This window comes from Molossus molossus, unplaced genomic scaffold, assembly GCF_014108415.1.
Source record: "Molossus molossus isolate mMolMol1 unplaced genomic scaffold, mMolMol1.p scaffold_m16_p_11, whole genome shotgun sequence".
Classification (NCBI taxonomy): Eukaryota; Metazoa; Chordata; class Mammalia; order Chiroptera; family Molossidae; genus Molossus; species Molossus molossus.
In genome coordinates, this window is record NW_023425346.1 from 48,174,515 (window position 1) to 48,197,504 (window position 22,990).

The 22,990-nt window shown below is 39.4% G+C and overlaps 1 protein-coding gene across 2 annotated transcripts in view; it reads left to right on the forward strand.

Moving 5' to 3' along the window:
* Positions 1–22,990, forward strand: part of XIRP2 (xin actin binding repeat containing 2) — a 111,765-nt gene that overhangs the window by 52,985 nt on the left and 35,790 nt on the right. For both annotated transcript variants that reach the window (XM_036254111.1, XM_036254112.1), the window contains exons 2-3: positions 5,811–5,971; positions 10,781–10,918. In XM_036254111.1, coding sequence (XP_036110004.1) covers positions 5,915–5,971; positions 10,781–10,918 — 195 coding nt within the window. In that variant the 5' untranslated portion in view covers positions 5,811–5,914. The remainder of the gene's footprint in view (positions 1–5,810; positions 5,972–10,780; positions 10,919–22,990) is intronic.

The window sequence follows — 22,990 nt, forward strand, 5'->3', positions numbered from 1 at the left end:
TGTTAGTGATCTTTTTTTTGCAGCATATGTTATTTTATGTACCTCCTTCCATGTGTATTTCAATTCTTCTGAAAACTTTAATAATCCTCATTCTTTTCTAATCTATGACAACTGTCTTTTCCTTGGAGTTCACCTCAGCCAGATCTCTGCTGCAAATGAGACACAGCTAATATCCGCTCGTAGCCCCCCTAGCAAGCGTCCTCTTTACGAACCGCAGAGGTCAACATAGTTTACACTTTATTCTATAAACTTTCACGTTACCCACATTGGGTGGGAAAAGGGAAAAGAAACCAGGTGACTCACAAAAACTTTCATTTATGTAAGCTTTAAAGCACCTGGTGTTTACTATCTGCGTGCCACCCGTGTGACACAATCGTTCTCTCCACAACGCTGTATCCGCTACCACGGTTCAGGAATGTGCCTTCCGTGTTTTGAAAGTTAGAAGAAATATTTACATTTAGAAAATTTGCTGTGATGGAATCTTGTTTAAAAATAAGATCAGGCCAGTGTTCAGTGGTTAGAGCGTCGGCCTAAGCACTAGAGTCCTGGGTTTGGTTCCCACTAAAGGCATATACCTCGGTTGCGGTTTGTGCGCAACCAGGCTGTGTGGGTGGCAGCCACTCGATGTTTCTCTCTCTCTCTCTCCCGCTCTCTCTGAGGATAAATGCAAAAGTGTCCTAGGGTGAAGATTAAAAAAATAAGGAAATAAGATCAGGACAAAGCACTTGGCCCTGTAAACTTTGCCACATTAGACATCTTCTGAACAAACATTTTTCTGATTTTGACAGTATTTTTGAACAGCTCACTGATCCTAGCACTATGTATCAAACCATTGACCTTCATGTCCAAATTGTTACTCTAGAAAGATCTTAGGCTCATGTTTATTATATTGTTTCAGATTTTTCGACAATTATTTGTTTAATGGGAAATAAGGATAGATTTGTCATTTCTTAATTTTGTAAGAACATCATTTTAATAAACCACTGAATTCCATATTTAAAATTTCCTGAACATGTAATTAGAAGAAGGGTTTGTAACAAATCTAGCAATAACCTTTTTGCAATTTCTTAATATTAGACTATCCATATGACTAAGAATTCTTTCACTGATAACAGAAATTGTAAAATTAGGAGAAAATTACAAAGTGTATTAATTACACCAACTACTCCTCATTGCTTCCTGTTTCTGACACCTCAAAGCTATTACTTTAATACCTCTAAGCACAGGTGGAAGAGTGACTATGTAGTCCCCCCGGTATGTGAGTAATTGTTCAAGAAAAGAAGAGTATTCTGCCTTACATTGTATTACTTTGCTTATTAAAAATGCTTTAGGTTTGGCCAGTGTGGCTCAGTTGATTGGAGTATTGTCCTGTAAACTGAAGGGTCACGGGTTCAGTTCCCAGTTAGGACACATACCTAGGCTGTGGTCTGATCCCTGGTCTGGGAGCATTCAGGAGACAGCCAGTCAATGTTTTTCTTTCTCTCTCCATCCCTCTCTCTCTAAAACCAATGAAAAATATATCCTCAGGTGAGGATTAAAAAAATTTTTTAAATGCTTTAAACGTGGACTTTTCATAGAAAGTAAAATTCTAGAAGTTATAATAAAATTTATAACCTGGGCAAATTTTATTGCTTGATTGATTTAGTCAGTTCCATTGTTTTCAAAAACTGCACAACAAAAAGCAAGTTTGAAGATGGAGAAAATAGATCTCTAGTTATACCATCTCTCATGATTTAATAAAATACGAGTGGATGTTAGTTGGATTTATCTGTAGCATATAAATTTTTACATTTCAAAAAAATTGTAATATAAATCTTTTCCCAAAGAACTTCAGAATTCTCATAAAAGACATTTTTGACCTTGCTGTCTAATACTTTTCCTAACAGCTTGAATGTTTTAGTGCTTTATTCCCTCGTGTACATCCCTACATGTTCGTTCTGCTTGGTCTGCTGACGTAAGAAATGTCTGGACCTGTAGAGAATTTTCATAAGAGTTTATTTGAGCCCAACTGACAGCATACGCGGGGGAGCAAGACCTCAGATGCTCCGGAGATGAACAGTCGTGCAGCTTCTTTGACGCATTTGAAATCAAGGGGGCACTTAAGGAAGATGAGGTGTGAGAGAGGCAGGGATGGGATTACAGGCTGGTTAACAAGGCTGTGCGCTTTCTTGAGGGTGGTTACGTTTATTTCAAAGGTACCTTAACTTAGATGCACAGTAACAATAAAGAAGGCTTCCTTAAGACAAAGATAAACCTTTTACTAAAAGGTTGTGTAACTGGGGCATGCCAATTCTGCCCAGTGAAGAATTTATCCTCAGAACACCCTGTCAGGTTACTCGCTGTAGAACTTCTTTTTTGCGGGGGGGGGGGGGGGGGGGGTTCCACAATAGAATTAGTATTTTCTATGGATTAGAAATTTTCTTATTGTCAAGTAAAAAAAAAACATTTACTGACCTGGCCAGTTGCTCAGTGGTTAGAGCGTCAGCCCACAGACCAGAGAGTCCCGGGTTCGGTTCCTGCTAAGGGCACATACCTCGGTTGCAGTTCGTCCCCGACACCGGTTAGCATCATGTGGGTGGCAGCCACTCCATGTGTCACTCTCACATCGATGTTTCTCTCTCTCTCTTCCTCCCTCGCTCCCTCCCACTCTACCTGAAGATCAATGCAAAAATGTCCTCAGGTGAGGATAAAAAAAAAAAGAAAGAAAGAGAACATTTACTATTTAGGGTGCAATAGATTCTAGGCCCAGCTTTGCCATTAGCTCTGGAGAATTCACGGAACTTCATTGGATTTTCATTTATTCATCTGCACAATAAATTATTTTTAAATTTCAGAGACAAGTAACTTTTTAAAAATATTACTATTTATAATGCTTTGTAACAGAGATGGTCGTCTGAGATTTTCTTTTTCCCTTCCTCTTTTTCACTGTAGCATGTTCTTCACTGACTGATTTGCATGCTGACAGGTCCCATCATTCCCCATTTTTCCAGGCATTTTTCCGCAGTAGCAGCTGTATTTGTCCTCCTCCATCTCCTTGCTCTGTGATGATACCCTGAACTCATTTCACAGCATTCTCCAGGCTCAGCTACACTCACATCTTCTGCAGTAGTGCATTACGAGGTCTGCTGGCGATGTCCCTGTCTGTTCCCCACGCACCCACCAGCATGGGGCTGTCTTAACAATCTTAAAACTTACACCAGGTGTCACTGGCTAAGCTGGGAGCAGATAGGGGCACTGCATTGCGGTAGACCGGGCAGGAAGCATCACCTTGGTTGTCAGATGAAGAGATCAACAAGACATTTGCTTGGAAGGTTAGGAAACAGTATGGACACAGCTTGGAGCTCAAGAAAATTTTCTACTCCACGACCCTACCTAAGTAGGCAGTGACTAATGGAAAAAAGAAAGAAAAGCAGGGATAGAGAAAGAGAGAGGGTGAGAGAGATGAAAAGGTGGTGTCTTTACTGTGATCAGAATAAAAGGCCACAGGGCAATGGGATCCAAAGCTCTGAATACTCAGGCCGCAGAATTCCTGACCATTAATCCTGGACATTTCTCAGTAGAATAAAAAAAATGAAAGTTAAATATTTGAAAAGTCAATACTATCTGTAAATTTTAACAAATATGAACTTCTGACTTTCTGTTAAGATTAATAAAAGAATGATATCTTTTTGTGAAAAGTATATCAAATAAAATTTATATTTTAAGGTGGAAGAACTTTAGGGAGTCATGTTCAATAAAATCTATATAGTGATTACTCACAGCAAAGTAAAAAGAGTATAATTGAACGCAAGCTAAACTCATCTGTGCAGACAGAGAAACACAGGAAACTATGGAGACATATTTCTTCAACATGTGAGCCAGCTGCAAGAGTGTACTGTTGTATGGAAGTGAGGTTTTGGATGACAGGCAAAACTAAAAAATAACTGACATTTGTTATAAACATATCGGTGTTGTACAACCACAGCGTTCATGTAATGTACTTCTTTTTTCTTTATTGATTTTAGAGAGAGAGGAAGGGAGAGGGAGAGAGAGAAACATTGATGAGAGAGAACATGGACTGGCTGCCTCCTGCATGCCCCTCACTGGGGATGAGGCCCACAACCTGGGCATGTGCCCTGACCAGGAATCAAACCAGCCACCTCATGGTGCATGGGTCAGTGCTCAACCACTGAGCCACACCGGCTGGGCCATCTAACATACTTCTTATTCCTTTATATTTTGTATCTTTTTGAAAGCATGTTAAATAAAATATATTTACAATTTTAATTAAAATATATTAAAATGTTTATTTGAATAAAAAGTTCGTATGGAAAACCAAATAATCAAGGCATCAAAACTGAAAATATTTTAAATTTTTTCTGGGTCACAGTTGTTCTTAACTGCCTTTGTGTACATAAACCTTAAAGAACCTAATAGAAAAAAACTATGATTAAATAAGGTGGTTTTATGTGGTGGCTGGAGGAGGAGGTAGAGGAACAGGGAAGGGGGAAAACAGTGTGGCTGTCTGTTACCTCAGGCTCTTTAATCAGAGGGATTGAACCAAACCAATCCAAATAACAAAGGACACCAAAGTCTCTGGGAGACCCAGAAACTGTCATTCCTAAAGTATAAGGCAGGGGGGCATGAATGAGTGATGAATAGACGTACATATATATACATTGCATGCACTGATTGGTTCCCACAAAGACTTGATTGAAATGATTTTGGACTTACACTATTCTTTGAGAGTAAATAGTAAACTATCAAGCAGAGTGATAACAAAAAACACCAGGTGAAATACGAAGAGCTAGTTTTGAGACCAGCTCTGGCACACATAATCGAACAACCATGGAGAATCACACGCAGGGTCCCTGTGCTCCTTCGAGACATTGACAAGTATTTCCTTAAGTCTGAAAGAAGCAGGTTAGATGAGGTGACACTCTGTGACCTCTAAGACCTTCCTGTCAGTTTGTGGCTATGCAATCAGTCTTTGCTTCTCTTTCTAAGTATGTAATTTCTGCTACCCTCTATTTTTGTCAGGCAGATGGCTTCAGTGGGCAAACAGACTATCCGAAATGGGTGACTAACACAGCTTTTTCCACTATTATTTCTACTATTATTTCTTTCTTATGTAATGTCTCCACGAATAAAAGAAAAAAAAGAAACAGTCTATGATTCTCATGGCATTCACATATTTTAGCTAGGTCTGTCTCCCTGAGGTTTGAGGGCTGGGGAGAGAAGGAAAGAACACTTTTCAGACTTGCTAAAGGTTAAGTTCAACCATCAGATCTGCCACTTGTTATTTGTGTGGTCATAGGAACGTTTTTTCACTTTGACTCTCTGTTTTCTTATCTATAAATTTTAGAAAATAATAGCACCTACCTTATGAGGTTGTTGGAGAACAAAATGACATAATGCTCTCAAAATTTTTATTTATTTTTAATGTTTTCATTGATTTGTTTGTTTGTTTGTTTTAGAGAAAGAGAAAGGGAAAGAGAGATACATCAATGTGAGAGAGAAACATCGATTGGCTGCCTCTTGCACACCCCTTACTGGGGATTGAACCCGCCCTGAGTGGGAATTGAACCGGGACCTCTCAGTCCATGGGACGATGGTCAATCCACTGAGCCACACTGGCCGGGTTATATAGTCAATTTGTAGCTTTGCTTGACACTTGAAGAAAAGAGGGTGACAGTGAAACATTGAAACGATTGTGAAATATCACGTCTGTTTTATGACCAGAGATTGTAAATGCCTTCATTGTTCATAAGTTGATGCTATTTTCTTTGCAAACCCTAACAGATATCTGAACATGCTACATTTCTTTTCAGTGACTATTGGCCTCCAAAAGCCTGCACGTGGATTTGCAGAAGACAGTGCTGCCTGGGCTGAGGGTGCGTCAGACCTCCAGGAGGTGGTGTCTTTGAAGGAGCGGATGGCGAGGTACCAAGCGGCTGTTTCCAAGGGTGACCACCACAGCTTCTCTGCCAATGTAAGCTGCTCCTGGTGGGTTTGTGTTAGGCAGCGGGCTTGTTGTCTGCTCTTCACACATCCTCCTTCTACTGCAATATAAGAATACTGCTGGACAATGAGATATATATAGTAGAAAAAGCACAGTAATAGTGTGAATCAAATTCAGAGGATCTAAATTTAAGCGTCAGCTCTGCTGCTTATTAACTGTGTGAATTTGGGCTACTACCTAACCCCTCTCAGAGCTTCAGTTTCCCAGACTGAAAAATGGGAATAACATCTACCACAGTGGGCCTCACTGAGGAGTCAGAGAAGCCATTTATGTGTAAAACATAAGGCACCGTATAAATGCATTATGATTGCCATCATTATCATTTAACCTATAGCTGTTCTCCTCAGGAAGGCTGAGAATTAATTTCAAATGTTAATCATGTGGGCCTGCAGGCCTCCCTCCTTGGTCTCATGTATAGTTCATTAAAATTCACTGGCAGTATAATTCCTTTTGCTTTCCTCATTTCTCTGTATGTACTAAATCCATTAGGTGTAGGTTAATCAACATAGAAATGAGGGAGATTAGCAATGTAGGCACTCTGCTAAACCAATTATGATTATAAGAAACAGCAGGATTCAGTAAAACCACCAATTTTTAGAGCCAACGCATAATATAGTCATATTCAAAAGAATTTGTGTTCCATACTCTGTGGCCTTCAATCCACAGGATTTGATGAGTCATTTTATTAGTAGTAGCTTTATAGCTTAATGAAATACAAAAAATATTATTTTATAATTATAATAACCAAATTAGCAAAATTGTTCATTTAACCAAAAGAGAAAGAGAATAGCCAAAAAGTGCGGTATTCTAAAATAGCTCCTCTTAACTTTGTTTTTTGCAAATTATTTAGAGACAAGGCAGACTGTGCCAAACTCATTAACACTGTTGCAATTCTAGATGGCATTTAAGTTTCTACATAGTCATTAAAATCCATTTTGGATGCAGAATAAATTTTGAATGAATGTAAAGAAATGACATAAGTCCCTAGATCAATTCCAAAACAACCAGTATCACTCCAGCACCTACTGCCAGTTTTCTTAGATAGCACCCCCTGCTGGATCATTAAGGAACTTTACTACAAATTAGTGTTCTAAATTAGAGAAATGATTCTTGGGAAACAAGCTGACTTTGAAAATACCTAATTAAAGCCTGGTTATTTAGCAAACCATCTTTTATTTCATAAGATGTTTATTTTCCATGTAGTAGGAGAATATACCATAAAACCATAAAAACTTGTGTAGGGCATAATTTGTATTTATAATGTGCAAAAAATAAAAAATAACAGAATATTTCAATTGAGCACATAAGGAAATTAAATTATCACTATTTAATGCAAAAAAATGTTAATGTAATTCTATTCTGGAGATAGTTTACATACAAGAAATTTAATAATCCTCTCCTGCCAATTTACAAAAAGAAAGAAAAAAAAAATGGAGGGAAAGTGATTTGTGGAGATGATGTAATTTGTGACAAAGCCATACTAAATTTCTAGTCTCTCGACTTCAGTGTCTGTTCAACTATATTCAGCTGCCTCCTCTTGTACACAGAAGCATATTTGGCCTATTATTTGATTTGGCCCTAAGTAAACATTGTGAGAGAAAATGAAGAACACATATTATTGCAGAGAAATCCTGGTAAAAATCAAAAGGAAAGTAAATAACAACACCAAAAGAACCTGCCTTATTCGGTCAGCTGTATCAAATGCTTGTTCAAATTTTTTTAATCATGAAAACTGCTTGTGACTAAATTTCTGTCTACACAAATCAACCAAATATTGTATGTGAAAAATCTGGAAGTCACCAATTCAGCCCCAAACTGTATCCATTATATGTCCATGAAATTGAGATAGCTGACAGGGGTCAGTTTCTCGCTGTCCTGCACTCAGCCAGATGGCATTTGGCTGAACCTAAATGAAGGACATGCTTGCGACAAGGCAGCAGACTGCAGAAGCCCTCTGGAAGAGAAGAGGATGTAATACTGGTCAATGAGAAATACATTGTTATTCCAGGTTTATGAGAAATAACACTGAGGTGTAGGAGCTCCTGTCCAAGGTTTCAAGTGTCCGAAGTGGGAGGAGAATCACAGACTGTCCAACTGCCCAAATTATGTTATTTCTCTTATGCCCTGGAGCCCAAGGGCAGTTCTTTGTCAAGGACATTGGTGATTACGTGACATATTTACCTAGGTTTAAGTGTAGGGTATTTAAATTAACTTATTAAACTAACTTAGTATTAAGTAGGTTCTGTGTTAGGTATTTCAATGCACTTAATAAGATCACTTCATTATTGGCATGGCCATGAGATTCTAAATCTTATTTCTGACTTCAAGGATAAGAAACCCAGAACAAGGATAAACATGAAAAGGTGTGAAACAAAGCAATCTAAGTGATGTGGTCATTTACAAGAACATGGATTCGTTGGCAGGTTTAGTACATGGTGCCAAGCAAGGCAAAATCATGGGAAGCGATCTCCCTCCGAGCAGCTTATGGCTGCAGACTGCGCCTTGAGAAAGTCCTGACATCTACACGCCGTAAACCTTCCTTTACAATCTGAGCTGAACAAGAAAACCTTACCACTGCCACTAAACCGCAGCGTTAGGACGTGCCTCCCTCGGGTGGGTGAGCGGCAGCTGCGGTGTGGCGCCAGTACCAGCATGTGGGCACAGCGGTAGTACCACCAGTAAAAATAGTCGACTGCATGCATTTCTGCGCGTGTGATTTGCTCCGATTCGAAGGCGCAATGCTAGAGGAAAGAAATGGGCACATCTTGTTTTAAATCCATTTGGTAGAGGAGAGGCAACCTGCTCAGTCTAGAAACTGATATTTCTGAGAAAATGTACATAGTAGGAAAGTATCCATTTATTAGCATAATTCCTTGGGTTTACCAGATTAACTTGAACATGATTTGGACATTGTTTACACTTGTTGGCAAGAGGAAGGTTCTTCTTAACAATCATTACCTTAATTTCTACAATTTAACATTTATAATCAGAGTAGAGCAACAGCTGGCTTATAGTTGTAATACGAATAAAAGATACAATCACTAATATATAATAATACAAGAATGAACCCTGTTTCCCGTACTCACAACTGTGAACCTACTTTTGCCCCACCCTGTATTTTCTATATAGGATCAACTGAGAAAGGCTACTTATGTAAACTAAATGGAAAAAATAAAAATCATAGCTTTAATTCACCCTTCCCCTTTATTACTTCAAATTTTGAAAGGGATACCATACTTTCTCACAACTTTAATGTGTATTAATAAAATGGCAGTAATGGACCAGGACTTCTATTGAAGTTTGTTGCAGAATCTGGTAGAATATATATTTAGCACATGTAAGTGTGCAAGCTGACCCCTGCTTTCCATGAAGCCGTTGTGCATATTCTTAACTATTTACCAGTCCACGTACTTGGGGGAAGGTTATGAAGTGAATAAAGCAACCACTTAAATATTTACCAGAATTCGGACAATCTTGAGTATTCATTTAGTCTCCAGTATTTTGGAATATGGGAAACCCAGGCGGTGGTTGTATTTTTAGTGCCCGAGAGAGAATGCATTTTGGGTAACGAGTCCAGATCCACAGGAGCTGTCCGGGGAATGGACACCTCAGCTCACCGGCGTTCCGGGCATCCAGTTACTTCCATGTCTCCAGGCTTCCAAGGTTTTGTCAGGACAGCACCAGACCTCAGGAGACCTACTGTGGTTTGAAGTGTTGCTGAGTCTGCTCCTGGTTTGCAGGAGACCTGGAGGGTGTGTTGGCAGGAGGCCTGCGTGCTTGAGTGCCTGCTGGGCTGGGAAGTGTGCTAAATTATCACAAGCGAAGCCCTTGAGTTATACCACTTCCCGCCGGGGCATAAAACCTGACACACGCCTGTGTTTTTCTATTTGTTCCAAATACTGCCTAAATGCTGTAAGATGCCAAAGATAGACTAGAATCCTTATCATCTTACCCCCACCCCAGCCCATCTATTCTCACACACCAGTGCGAGGACCTGAGTCCTGGGGGTACAGCTGCTGTTTTTCTGCCTGTCCTTTGAGGCTGATGTGATTAAGACAGACAGCTGTGAACGAGACAGAGCGATATGAGTTCAAATTCCAGCTCCAACACTCACGCGCGAGCTGTGAGAACTTACAAGCTGTTTTACTTTTCCAAACCTCAATTTTCTCATGTTAAAATCAAGATAATAAGTATCCATATCTCACAAAAAATGGAGAAGCATCAAATGACAAAATATATGTAAGTATGTAGCAACTTACCATGTACTATGTATTAAGTAGTTGTTATTGCTGACAGTAATATTTATGCCTAAGAGATACTCCAAGGCTATTTCGTTTATCCTTGATGATTTAAACACATTTTGGAGTGAGTCTAATGTTTTTAATATTCTTAATATGTTGCCTATAACATTTTGGATTTTAATGACAATCTTGCCGGGTTAAAATTGAATCCATTGTTTTCATTTCTACTAGTTTGTGTATTATTAGAGAAATACATTCTAGTAGTTTTAATCTCCAAACATTAAAATCTGAAGGGAGAATTAACTCAATATTTTGAATAGTCTTATAACATACCAAAAGGCAGATAAATGAGAAAATAACATGGAAAAGTTATTTTTATCAAAGGATTCTGGAAGGGCCTACTGAAATAATTGTGCATATTAATATCTTTTTAAATATATCACCCATCAATAATCGTCAACAATTTTTTTTAATAGCTTGAGAACCCTTTCTTGAGAAAATATAAAGCTGATTTTTCCTTTTTTAAAAATTGTCCTAGATGATGGAGGAAGCAGACATGTGCACAGTGCCTGGTGGTTTGGCCAGAGTGAAGAGACGATTTGAAAAGGACAAAATTGCTTCTTCCTGTAACACCTTTTCTCAGTACCAGTACCAGCATCGGAACAGATCTGAGCAGGTAATACTGCTATAGTGAATGGATCAATCAAGTAAGATCGAAATGCTCTCATTTCGGTGACAGTGTAGGGACGACCCCTACCACCCCCACCTCTTTAGTGGTCCACTTATTTTCATCCCTCATTAACAAAAATGGTAACTTTTAAATGTTTTAGAAAACCATTTTCAAGGCATATCAATGTACTGATTTATTTACTTGAAATATTTTGCCACATTTCTTGGGAAGCACGCTGGAATATTTTTCCTCTCGGCATCTTATGTTTCAAACATAAATGAAAATAAAATAGCTTCAGTTAGTCAACAGTTAAATAGAAATGTTGAGTACGGTGTTTATACTAAGCCTCTGCTTCTAGGTCGTAATTCCTAGTAAACTACCTGCTGGTTGTTGGTATAGATTAAATCTGAAGCATTATTCAGCTGTTTATTGTGGTGAGTTTCCAGTTTTCTTTAAAAATCATCAAAAATTGACTAGTGGAACCCAGATGTTATAGAAAACTGTATAATGTTACCTTATATAAAATATTTTTCCCATTTTATTCTTCCATTATCGTATATCACTAAATATTATCATGGGATATAATGATGTTTGAATGGGGGAATTCTAAGTACTTAAAACTCATTATTAGAAAAAAAGTAATTTCATTGTAAACAGTTGCACTCAGGATTGTATTTTCCACGAGGAAGAAAGTAACTGGAGTATTTCTGAAACTTTGTAGTAGGAGATAAAAGTGGGTAGTGTTAGAAAAAAAAAGAACTCTCGTATATTTAGAGTTGCCTGAGTTTTAAAAAATAAGGTGTGTTTGGTGGCAGAAGTATATCAGATGGAATGATTAAAAATCTGGCATGTGAAAGAGTATTTGTTTTCTTTATCTGCCTTTGTCTGACAACTAAAAAGATGTGCAATACAGAAAGCTTAATACATTTATGCAAGATTTCTTTTGTTTACCTAAAAGAAACATAATGTCAATAAGAAATTAAAATTGGATAGTCTTGTGATCTAATCTATCGCTGTTGCAACATAGGAGTCTTTGAGTGAGTCATCTGTGCCTGTTTGCTTGAAATTGGTCAACAGTATGAAACACAGTTATCATTTATACTTTGTTACACATTCTACATAGAAATGCAGGTAATGGATTTACAGAGCCTCCACTTTTCAGGGAAGCACTGAAGTAGAGTGTAAGGGTGATGGGACCTGTGGATCCCAGGTCAAAACCACCTGTCAGCAGCTGACTGGCACAGACACAGGCCACCTTCACCCGCGTGTGGCTGGCCATTTCCTCAGGGCCCATTCTTAGAAGGAGCCTGCACATAGTTTAATGCTCCACTATTTTCATCTTGAAATTCTTAATAATCTCTTAACAAGGGAACACCACATTTTCATTTTGCACTGGGCCTGGCAATTATGTGGCCGGAACTATACAAACCGAATTCATAACCCACTCAAGCCTTAGGTTCTGATGAGGATGGTGAGAAACCTGTTGAGCAATTTGTCTATCTCCTGAAGCTTTATCGAGGTCTACTATAACAACGAAGGAATCTTTCTGTGAAAGTTTTTCATTCTCTGTGAAACTTGGAATCAGCAAGGACCCTTTAATAGGACAAAAGACAGAAAACTCTACTCAAAGTGGCTGAAAGCAAGGGAAGCAGGACAGGTTCCTCAAGGCAGTCTTCTGGAAGGGAGTTAGGATGGAGTCTGCTGGTCCGCTGGCTTAGATCAACCCTTCAAGGATGAAACTTTTAGGAACGTTGTAAACCAGATGATGTCATGTTAATAGTTTGACATTAGCCATAGTAAGAATATTTATATCAGGGAAATTAGCAAAGCCAACAAATCAAGGATTTATTTCCTTCCTTCCTTTCTTTCTTTTTTTTAGAATTCATTTTTAAGTATGTATTAGCTCCACTGATATAAAGCTTAAAGTATTCGTCGGACATAGTGACTAAGCACAGAAACTGAAGTCAGATCACGTGGGTCCAATTCCTGCTGCATCACTTATTAGCTGTGTGACGTTAGGCAAGTTTCTTAATTTTCCCGTGCCTCAGTTTCCTCAATTGTACAGTCAAGGTTACAATAGTACCCCTTTAACAGGCTTGTTAAGAAGATGATTTGTTATATTGGTAAAGTGCTTAGCACTATGCCCGACCCCTTGTAAGCACTACGCATGTGTTTGTTTACAATAAATTAAGCATCCCCTTGATTGCATTGCTTCTTTTTTGCCTCCCAGCCTTACTTCCTCCGAACTGCCTCCGTTCTCACCCAGGTAGTCCCAAGATAGTTGTAAAAAAAAATTACAGAGAGGGAGTAAGAATGCTTTTTCCAGAAGTCCCAGGAAAAGGCCACGTACGGTTGACTCTGAATGGGACGCACACGCGTCTCCAGCAGTAACTCCTGGAGCCGGAGGATGCCAGGCAGGCCCTGTGCCCGTTCCCTGAGTGGGAATGTTCAGCAGATACGGTTATCAACAGAGAATAAATGAATACTAGGTAAAAACAAAGGCAACCAAACACACTATATGTATTCACAATAAGCTTCTTGCTGTAGCTGATTATTATTATAAGATGTAGTATTTGTTCTATGAATTTGGAATAATAATGTGTGGGAGACAAAACAAAAACAAAAAAACACCCATGCGCTAGAAGTCAAATCTGTGTGACCCTGGCCTATGGTGACCTCTCTGTTTCATTATCTACAATTAGATGTGCCAGTAACAGCCGATAATTTCATGAGTGACTAAACCTAATTCACAATGCAATGAAATATAAAGAAAACATATGAAAGAACAAACCAGAAAAGACCATTTATTGAACTGTATGCTGAAGCATGTGGGAAAAGAAATAAACAAGTTGCCCTTAGAAAATTATTAACTGTAATTTATAATGCTTATTGGAAATTTTAAAATAAATGTTCAGTTTGGTAATGGAGTGGAAAATGTAGAAAAATTGTGTCTTAGATGTTAACTTAAAGTTTTAAAGCTATCAAATGCCTTCTGAAAATCACTGCCTTTATCAGCAGAGATTGAAAACCAGATGTTGACCGGTCAAGACAATTAATTCTGTACTATTTAAGCTTTTGTAGGTTCTAAGAGTATTTTCAGTCTTTTTGCTTGTTAAAAGTACTTGAGCTTTATCTCTCTGCTAAGTCTGCCCCTAGCCAAAAATGTGTATATTCTAATTTTGTTAATATAAAATTAATATTGACTTGGAAATCAAGTTTTATTTGAGTTAAGCAAAAACATTCCTTTTGGATTTCTGACAATATTTAATATCACCATTACTAATAATTTCATAAGGTGCAATAATTAAGTCCAATCTGCTTCTTTTCTTCTGAATGTATTGAAGTAAAATGTTTTTGGATGATTAGCTGGCGATTTGGTAACAGTTTGTGGCTCAGTGGATTGAGCATTGTTCCATGGACTGAGAGGTCCCGGATGGATTTCCAGTCAGGGCACATTCCCGGGTTAGGGGCTCAATCCCCAGTAGGGGGCGTGCAGGAGGCAGCCGATTGATGTTTCTCACATCAATGTTTCTCTCTCCCTTCCTCTCTCTCTCTCCGGAAAATCATTAAAAACATTTTTTAAAAAAGGAAAAAAATGTGTTGGGGAAACTATGTTAGTTGGCTCTGGTAGTTAGTACTAACCGTTTTTAACATCACCCATTTAGATTCTACTTTTCAAAACCGTCATTCCTGATTCTAACATTGATGAATGAAACCCAGCCCTTTGAAGGAATTATAAACCACTCAGTGTGTCTCCTGTTGCTATTTAGGTTAGAAACTTTGCTTTAGGATGGAGTTCTTAGCATTCCATGCCAGTGAAAATATTTGTTGTTCTTAATGCTAGGATAGAAAGGATCGCTTAAGAGGGGTGTTTTTAATCCACTCACTCCAACAGGCTCCATTTGGTAAGAGCATTCTGAATAATCTACCCCCTCATCCTTAAAAGGGTGTCTGAAATGTGCTGGAGAAGATTAAAATAAATGTGTTATTGGCATGATATGCCATTATCTTTCTTCTGAATTCATTTTCACTTGCCCATTCTATGGTTTCTATTTCTTGTTTGTTTTGTTGGTGGTGGTTTTTGTTAATTCTCACCTGAGGATGTTTTTCCACCGATATTGTTTTAGATCGAGTGGAAGGGAGGGAAAGAGAGAGAGCAAAACATCAATGTGAGACACATTGATTGGTTCCCTCCTGCAGGCCCCCGACCAGGCAGGGGATCAAACCTGCAACCCAGGTACATGCCCTTGGACAGGAATTGAACCCACAAACATTCATCTGTGGGCTGACGCTGTAACCACCGAGCCAAACTAGCCATGGCTATGATTTCTTAGTTTAAGACATTCATTCTCTTTTTCTTTTTTTAGACAGCTTTATTGAGATATGATTTACATATCACAAAATGTGTCCTGCAATTCAATAACTAGAATATTTACGAAGTTGTTCAGTGTCACCACCACCTAATTTTCGAACATCTCCCCTTCCCCCAGAATGAACCAGGGGCCCGTGAGCAGTCTGAGATGCACGTTCTCTGTGTCATAGTCTCACACGTAGGGTCTGCGTTTCTCTTCTCCCTTGAATTTCTTCTTGTTTTCTTTCCCCCACATATATGCAGTACAGAGTAGCTCTTTGCCTATCAGTTGTGAAGTCCTGGAAGCCTCTTCTTTTTTGTAGTTACTGTTTTATTATTTTTAAGTGGCTTAAGTAGAGAAGAACAGATGGAGCCCCCCCAAACTTTTTGAAGTAATCAGTGGCATACAGAGCTTAGGTGGTTGCTTTCATGTGGAAATGGTCGCCCTGAGTCCATGGGAAGAGTCTGAAGTATTCCTGACCTTCACTCCCTGCTGCCAAATCTGATGTGGCCCAGGGGGGAGCTGCGAGGCAGTATGTTCCTCTCCACATACATCTGCTGTTGCAAAAGTCCTAATGTCAACATTAGCACTCTGTGAGTTTATTTGGACTTGGAACAATCCCTGGACAATTTTAGGTTGATAGAAATCATTCTTGACAGCTTGTGACAGATATAATGTGACATCTGTGTTTTAGACTCTTTAAAGGTGACCCATAATTATTTTCTCGCAAACTAAACATATTTTTATCAGCTACATGTCCACGTGGCAAACCGTTTCTCATAAAAGTGCTTAAAACCAGCCTTTAACTTTCTGCCAAACGCGTAATTTTTCAAGGTCATAGATGGCTCTTATCCTCCCCAGCCTAACCTAGATCTCTATCAACACATAAGGTGGTGACCGAAAGCATGTCTTGTGTTGTCTTTAAATTGTGTGCACCCATTTTAAATAACTGTTACCATTTAAAGTAATCGTTCTCAAAATGAGGCAGTTGAGAGTAATGGTTAGGCCCGCTGACCCCAGACTCACACATCTTGCATTATAACCCCCGAGTTGGCTACCTTCTCTCTTCTGTAAAACGACGATGAAGTCACAGGTGTATTTCAGGAATAAAACGAGATGGTCTCTGTAGAACTCTCCCGGTAACACCTGGCATGTATGACTTGCTCAGGAAAGCCCAGCTCTGCTCCTCAGTAGTGCCACGAAGGCCCGTAGAGCACAAGGAAGTGATGATCATTCTCAGAGTGGAGTAGGGTTCATCGACGTTGTATGTGCGAGTAAAAGGACACGAGAGGACGACACTGTTCTGAGCCTCACACCTTAGCTTCCTTCTCAGCTCTTTGGCCCTAGGAAACAACAATTTCCCCGGAGCTCATCAGGTAATTAAAGATTAGCTTAAAATTAACATGCTTGTGTATGCTTTGGGCATATGTTGCCCGGGAGTCCTCAGAAACTCGAGTGCATGTTTTTAAGGTTGTAACAGCAGGCCTTCTTTGGATGAAAAAAGTGCTGCACCTTGACTCGAGGAAATGACCAGAGGAGGGGACTTCTCGGAGGCGCGAGGAACGGACAGAAAGGGGCACAGTCATGCCGCGGCCCGGCGATGCGATTATGGATCCAAGTTTGTTTTTTAAGTGGGAGCAAATGACTCCCATGGCCATTTGCTTCTGAAGACTGCTTTCTTCCCAGTGTTGTGACAAGATGCACCAAGAGGAAAATAATATAGTTGATACTGTATTGAATCAGGCGGGAGAGAAGAGGCTGCTACGCTGCTTGAATAAATGAGGAAAAAGGGAAGAGTTGAGGGAGTATTGATTGTTTTTCAGTCTCTGTGAGTGTTGTGGTTTCTCAGCATGTTTTAGCTGATGAATGAAAGGGGAAGAAAAGTGTTTGTGAGGGAGAAAAACTACCTCGTGACATTTTCTGGTCGGTGACGTTGAAACGATGAAGATAAATATATTCCTACAATTGTCTTAATAAAATAGAGCAGGTATTTTTCAACATACGGTGCTAATATGTACAAATGCTAAGAAATAAGGATCCCTGTTTGCTGGAGAACTGTTATTTTCCTTTGACACAGGCAGAGAGTCATCCTGACCTTTGTCCAGATAGGCTGATGGGCACCTGAACCTCACGCAGGCTGAGGTTCACAGTAAGGTCCCAGCGCCTCCTGGGCGGGAGCTTGGTCTCAGGGAAACCCAGACAGGAAAGGACACACGGCTTGTCCTCAGGAGGCTCAAAGTAAGGCTAATGGTAGATCAGACTTAGCAGTTTTACTCTGTTAACAATTAAAACTCTAACCACACATCTTTCACCTCTTTTCCCTACCAAACCCAGACCGTTTAAGCTGTTTATCTTCTGCATCTCTTCCTCAGTGCCTGTTTCTGAGTGGGCTTTGGTGATGAAAAGAACATAAACTTAACTTTTGAATGCTGGCTCAGAATCAGAGGACCAACTCTTTTCTAAATAAATCCAACAATAAAGCAATGGCCCCGACCAATTGAGGGCTATCATCCACTGAGGCCAGAGCTGCACAAGCCCGTGTGAGCAGAATCCAGTTGACTAGTCATATCTATTGACCCAAACAGCCCAGTTTCTGACTGTGCCATGCTGCAGACCAGCCGTGCGGGACACTAGCCACTCAGTGTTTCTTTCAAGTCAGCAAGAAGTGGAACTACTAACTCTGATCCAGTTGTGAGTTTCTAGATGCATTCTTAATGAATGACCTTTTTGCTTCTGCTCTTGCATTCGAACCTATCTCTGTTATGCTCATGACTGCTGATTCTCACACCTGAGTCCTGGCCACTTTGCAACTGGTGACCTCCTGCTGCTCTGTCTCCATCCGTGTCTCCTCCTCCCACCCATGTCTACCTTCCTGTAGTTCTGTAGGCAGGTGGTGGTGGAGTCTGTACTTTTTTTGTACACAAATCGAAGAGTAAAGAATTATATTTTGGGAATAGTTCCTTGCTCAAGTTGTCAAATAAATGAACCGCATTTAGTACTGCTTGTACCAATATAAGAAAAACGAAGGCAAAACACAAGCTACACTCCATGACAGCTTTTATTTCTCAGGATGAGGGAAGAGAGGTTTTTCTACAAGCCCCAACAAGCCACGCATTGTTTCCCTGTTTCTATCAAGGCTTGCTTGAGTCTGTTTTGTCTAGACCTGCACCGCGATCGTTGCAAAGCCCCTACTGTGTGCCTCTACCCAGGCTTCCCTGGGTGGGGTACAGAAACATAGTGGTAGTGGGTTCCAATGAGGTCTCTGTCTGCTGGTCTGTACATCCGTCTGCACCTGAACCAGGACACCTTTTCAGAGTCTCTAATATATCACCTCCTACCTCTTCCCCACATGGATAGGGAATCAGAACCAAACCACTCTCTCTGTTAGGCTGGGACTCGGAATCTTAGTAGGAGCTCCAGCCACCTGGCACCTGGGGAGGTGGTTCTCAGCTCCACCAGTACACAAAACTCCCCGGAAGCCCAGGTAATTCTGCATCAGTTGTCTTGGCATGTGGTGATGGATCGAGGGATTCTATACCTGTCCAGGTGATCCTGATGTTCAGCAAGGAACATGACAGTACAAACCTGAGCCAGCATTTGCTATCCCAGAGATGACCACACCCCTCTTAGTTTCTCATCTGAGGCTTGTCGTCTGCCCACCTTCATCCTCTTCACTCTGAGAGCAGGGCCCTTCTGTTTCTACTGACATTGCTCTTGAGATGCCTGTGAGGTCAAAGAATAGGTCAAGGGGCTGCAGAGAAGAGAGAACGCTGGGGCTCAAACAAATCATGGTGGATAGAGTCAAGGTCGACCAGCCAAATAACTAATTTCCTGGTACCACAAACCCAGTTAACTTCCTTGTTAATGGCAGAAAGTATTGAAAGAGTGTTTTTGCATATATATGTAGATATATTTGAATGTTAAAAATAAACTAAATAATAGAATGATATCAATGAACTAATGAAAAATATAAGAACATTAAAAGTAAACCAATTAGAATAAAAATAAACTAAAAAATTAATAAAATTAGTACCTTAGGCCCTACTGATTCACCAATAACCAATTAAAACTGAGATTTAACTTCTTGTAGGTTATTGTAATCATTCATTTGAAAAATCCTTTAATTCTGTAGGATTATACTATCTATACACCTAATGCCTTTTCAGTTTGTACCTTTGATACTTCTATACAAATAATATTGATTTCTTAAAGACACAGGACTTACTTATAAAGTAATAAACCTTCTTAAGTAATGTAAACATGCTCACAGTCATTTGGCTCTTAACAGAACCAATGAACTAAACCAATATGTGGTCTTGCGCCAGCGTTACAATGTGTGCCCATAAAGTACAATGACACTGTTTTCTGTGACCTACCAACATCAATCACATGACTTTAGAGCCACACCCTGTCACTGTTAACCTCTGCTGTCCCCAAACAAAGTTGGTGGTAATTGCTAACTGTCTGCTGAGGTGTGACCACGAAGTCTCAGTCATGGTCCCTTTGCGACTCCCAAATTCAGCTTCTCTCTGCAGAACCTGTTGGTGGTTGAGTTTCCTGCCAGTGCACAGAGACATTCCAGCTCCCTCCCCTGTGGCAGCCCTGCAGGCCAGCCCGGTGCCCGAGGGAATCTCATTCTAACCCCACACCGGGAAGACGTCTGCAAAATGCGTGCCTGGGTCTTTCATGAAAACTCTGTTCTTGATGAAATAGTGCCGTCTGTCTAGTGCGTGCGTTCAACCAGAGTTCCTTTTCTGTGCCATTAATAACTGCAAACAAATCTTCCTGGTGACTGGGAGTGGTGTAGAAACATTAGCGTATGGAAGGTGTCTGGGCACTGTCTCTCAGGCGGGCAGGGCCTCCCTCGGACAGTACAAACACCCACGCATAAGACTGAGATGCCAGTGCAGCGTCGAGTGCTTTCAAAAAGTCCTGAGCTGGTTGCTTTTCTTTCTATGATTCCTCTTGCTCACTCTCAGAAACAGGATTTGGAGGAGCAATGTTTGCCCCTATCATTGGAGTACCACAGGCACAGCGTCTCTTCTGTTCGATGGCATTGCGGGGTTCTGTGTCTGTACACCCTTGTGTTCTCAATGTCACTGTGGAAGACAAGTGCCCCTGCAGATACACCTGTTATGCCTCTAAAGTAAAATGACTTGGGATTTCTTTGGGGAAAATGAAGTAGTGTCCTCAAAGCCCAGGATTGTTGAGGGCATATCACCTGGGCCCTTTTCCCCAACCATACACCATCACAGCACCGAATTTCATGTTCTCAGTGTTGGAACAGATGATTTCAAAAAGTATTTGATGTTGATAAAGATGCAAAACAGGTATCTTGTCATAATGGAATTTTGTGTTTTCTTTTATGGGAGGGAAATTCAAAACACAAGAAATACTTGTATAGCCCCTTCCTCAATAAGAAGTCTCATTTTAGTTTAAAAGTATAAATGTGCTCTTTGTATAATTACACTTACAAGAATTCTCAAGCATATAGACAACATGTGACACTACAATAACTAAATTTATTTTTTAAATTGTTAAATAGAATAGCAAACTACAAAATTTTAAGCTCTTAGATTTTGCTAGTTTTTGAAGAGCAAGGACAATAATGGTGAAAAAATTATTAAATTACAGAATCATTATGTTTGTAGAACTTAGTAAAATCTGCAAAATGTTCTTCTACATAGTTACTTCTATGAAAATAGGTGTTTTCTGTGAGCACTTAACATAAGAAGATATTATTGGCTCTTTCTGCTTCTTTTAGGTCTGGTATTTCTCAAAATAAACTTATCCTAATTGATCTTTGAAAATGATTAGATTGAGTCAATCTTATCTATTCTTTGAGATGATCACTTATTTACTAGTCTGCATAATTACAAATGCATTATCATGCTAAAAAAAATTTAAAAGCAGGAAAAACACAGGGCCCGACAAAAGGAAGAGACATTGGAGATCCTGTCATTTGTGTTGTGCTATTGCAGAGATATTGTTCAGGAAACTCTTCACTTTTTCTAGCTTCTGTGCACATGTTAGCATCACAGAAGATGGAGTAAGAGTACATGTTCTAAAAGGCTTTTCTTGTGCTTGTCCTTCATCCCTCTCTGTCCTGAGTGACCCATGTGGGTATAGTGGGTATGGTAAGGAGCAAGTCCTTGTCCATCTCTTTAGGAATCAGTGGAGGCTGCTTCATTCCCAACCCTTCGGCAGGACAGGGCACGTTATGTGCCAGCCACTAGACGGCTACCAATGGGGAGAGCCAAGCACTGGTCAACCTTCCTTATCCTTGGGTAAATCCCAGATCCTTCTAGAGACATCATCCTACTGTGACATTAAAAATTAATTTCTTTTCTACAGCGGACATATTATAATAATCAAATGCTATTAGTCATCATATTGCACAGTGTTCAGAAACATTTGGGTGAGATTTTGGAGACTTCGATGAAGTCTACGTTATGCTAGGGTTCAGTTTGTGAGCGTAATATAAACATTTGTACCACTATTCCAAAAATATCAGCAAAGTCTCCCGAAATCATAATTTCTTTGTTGGTGTTGTTTTCTTTTGGAGGATCAAAACAGCTTTCGTTTTTGCCTCAACTCCTGTCCTTAGTGTCTTTATTTGTGAGAAGTAGGGAGTGTGAAAATGTATGGGTGAGAGAATTATAGACACTTACATATAAAACTACTTTTTCTATATTGGAATCAAGTGGAAATATGTTGATTTCCTCCTGTAAAAACAGTGGTGAGACAGACAATATCATATTGCACAAAGTGGATTTTACTTACATAAAATGGTCGTGGCTCTGTGTTTGACACCTGTGTTCATTATAACATCTATTTTTATAATTTTGAGATATGCGATCAACTATATCTTTTAGGGTTTCATAGATCCCAATATTTGAAATGAGTGTTAAAGACCTATCATTTCTTCTTCTTAAAGCCCTTTGGAATCTCATCTGCTCTGACTCATCCTTATAGAACAAACTTGGGATTCAGTCATAAATGTCCAGCAAGTGTGGGGGTGTCCTGTCCTTTGCAATGCACTGATACCGATAAGCTTACTTGGAACAAAATCCAGTACAGGTCAAAGAGTATGTCCTTAAATTTCATTTCATCTGGTTTATTTCTATAAATCTATAGGAGTTAAATGGCTCCATTTTGATTACATAGTGATATAATATTTTCTATGTTAAATGAAACTATTTAAGCATCTACTTAAAGAAAATACTTCTTTGTCCTTTTTCATAAGAACGTCTTTTCAATTTTTAGAGCACTTTAACTTCTGATATTGATTTTTCTATTTGTTGAATCTTTGCACTTGATGACCAGTATTATATTGCTAGAAATGATGTTTCACTGAATCGCCAACCCTAAAAGAAAGAAAGCTAAATATGTAGTTACCTGATATAGAAATGTAAAGGATATTATGATGAAAAATCCAGTGGTATTTTAAGAATTAATATACAATAAAATCACTGCACGTGATTATTAATTTTCAGAGTCTTTAAAGGCATTTTGTAACCATGCAGGTCTTTTGCATATTTAGTTACTTAAGGATAATTGCTCTCCTTCTTTCTTGTCCCTACTTTACTTTTTAATTAAATTTATTGGGAAACATTGCGTATATAAATTTCAGGTATACAATTTTATAATACATCATCTGTGTATTTCATCATGTGCTCACCACACAAAGTTTAGTCTCTTTTCATCAGCCTATGTTTGACCCCTA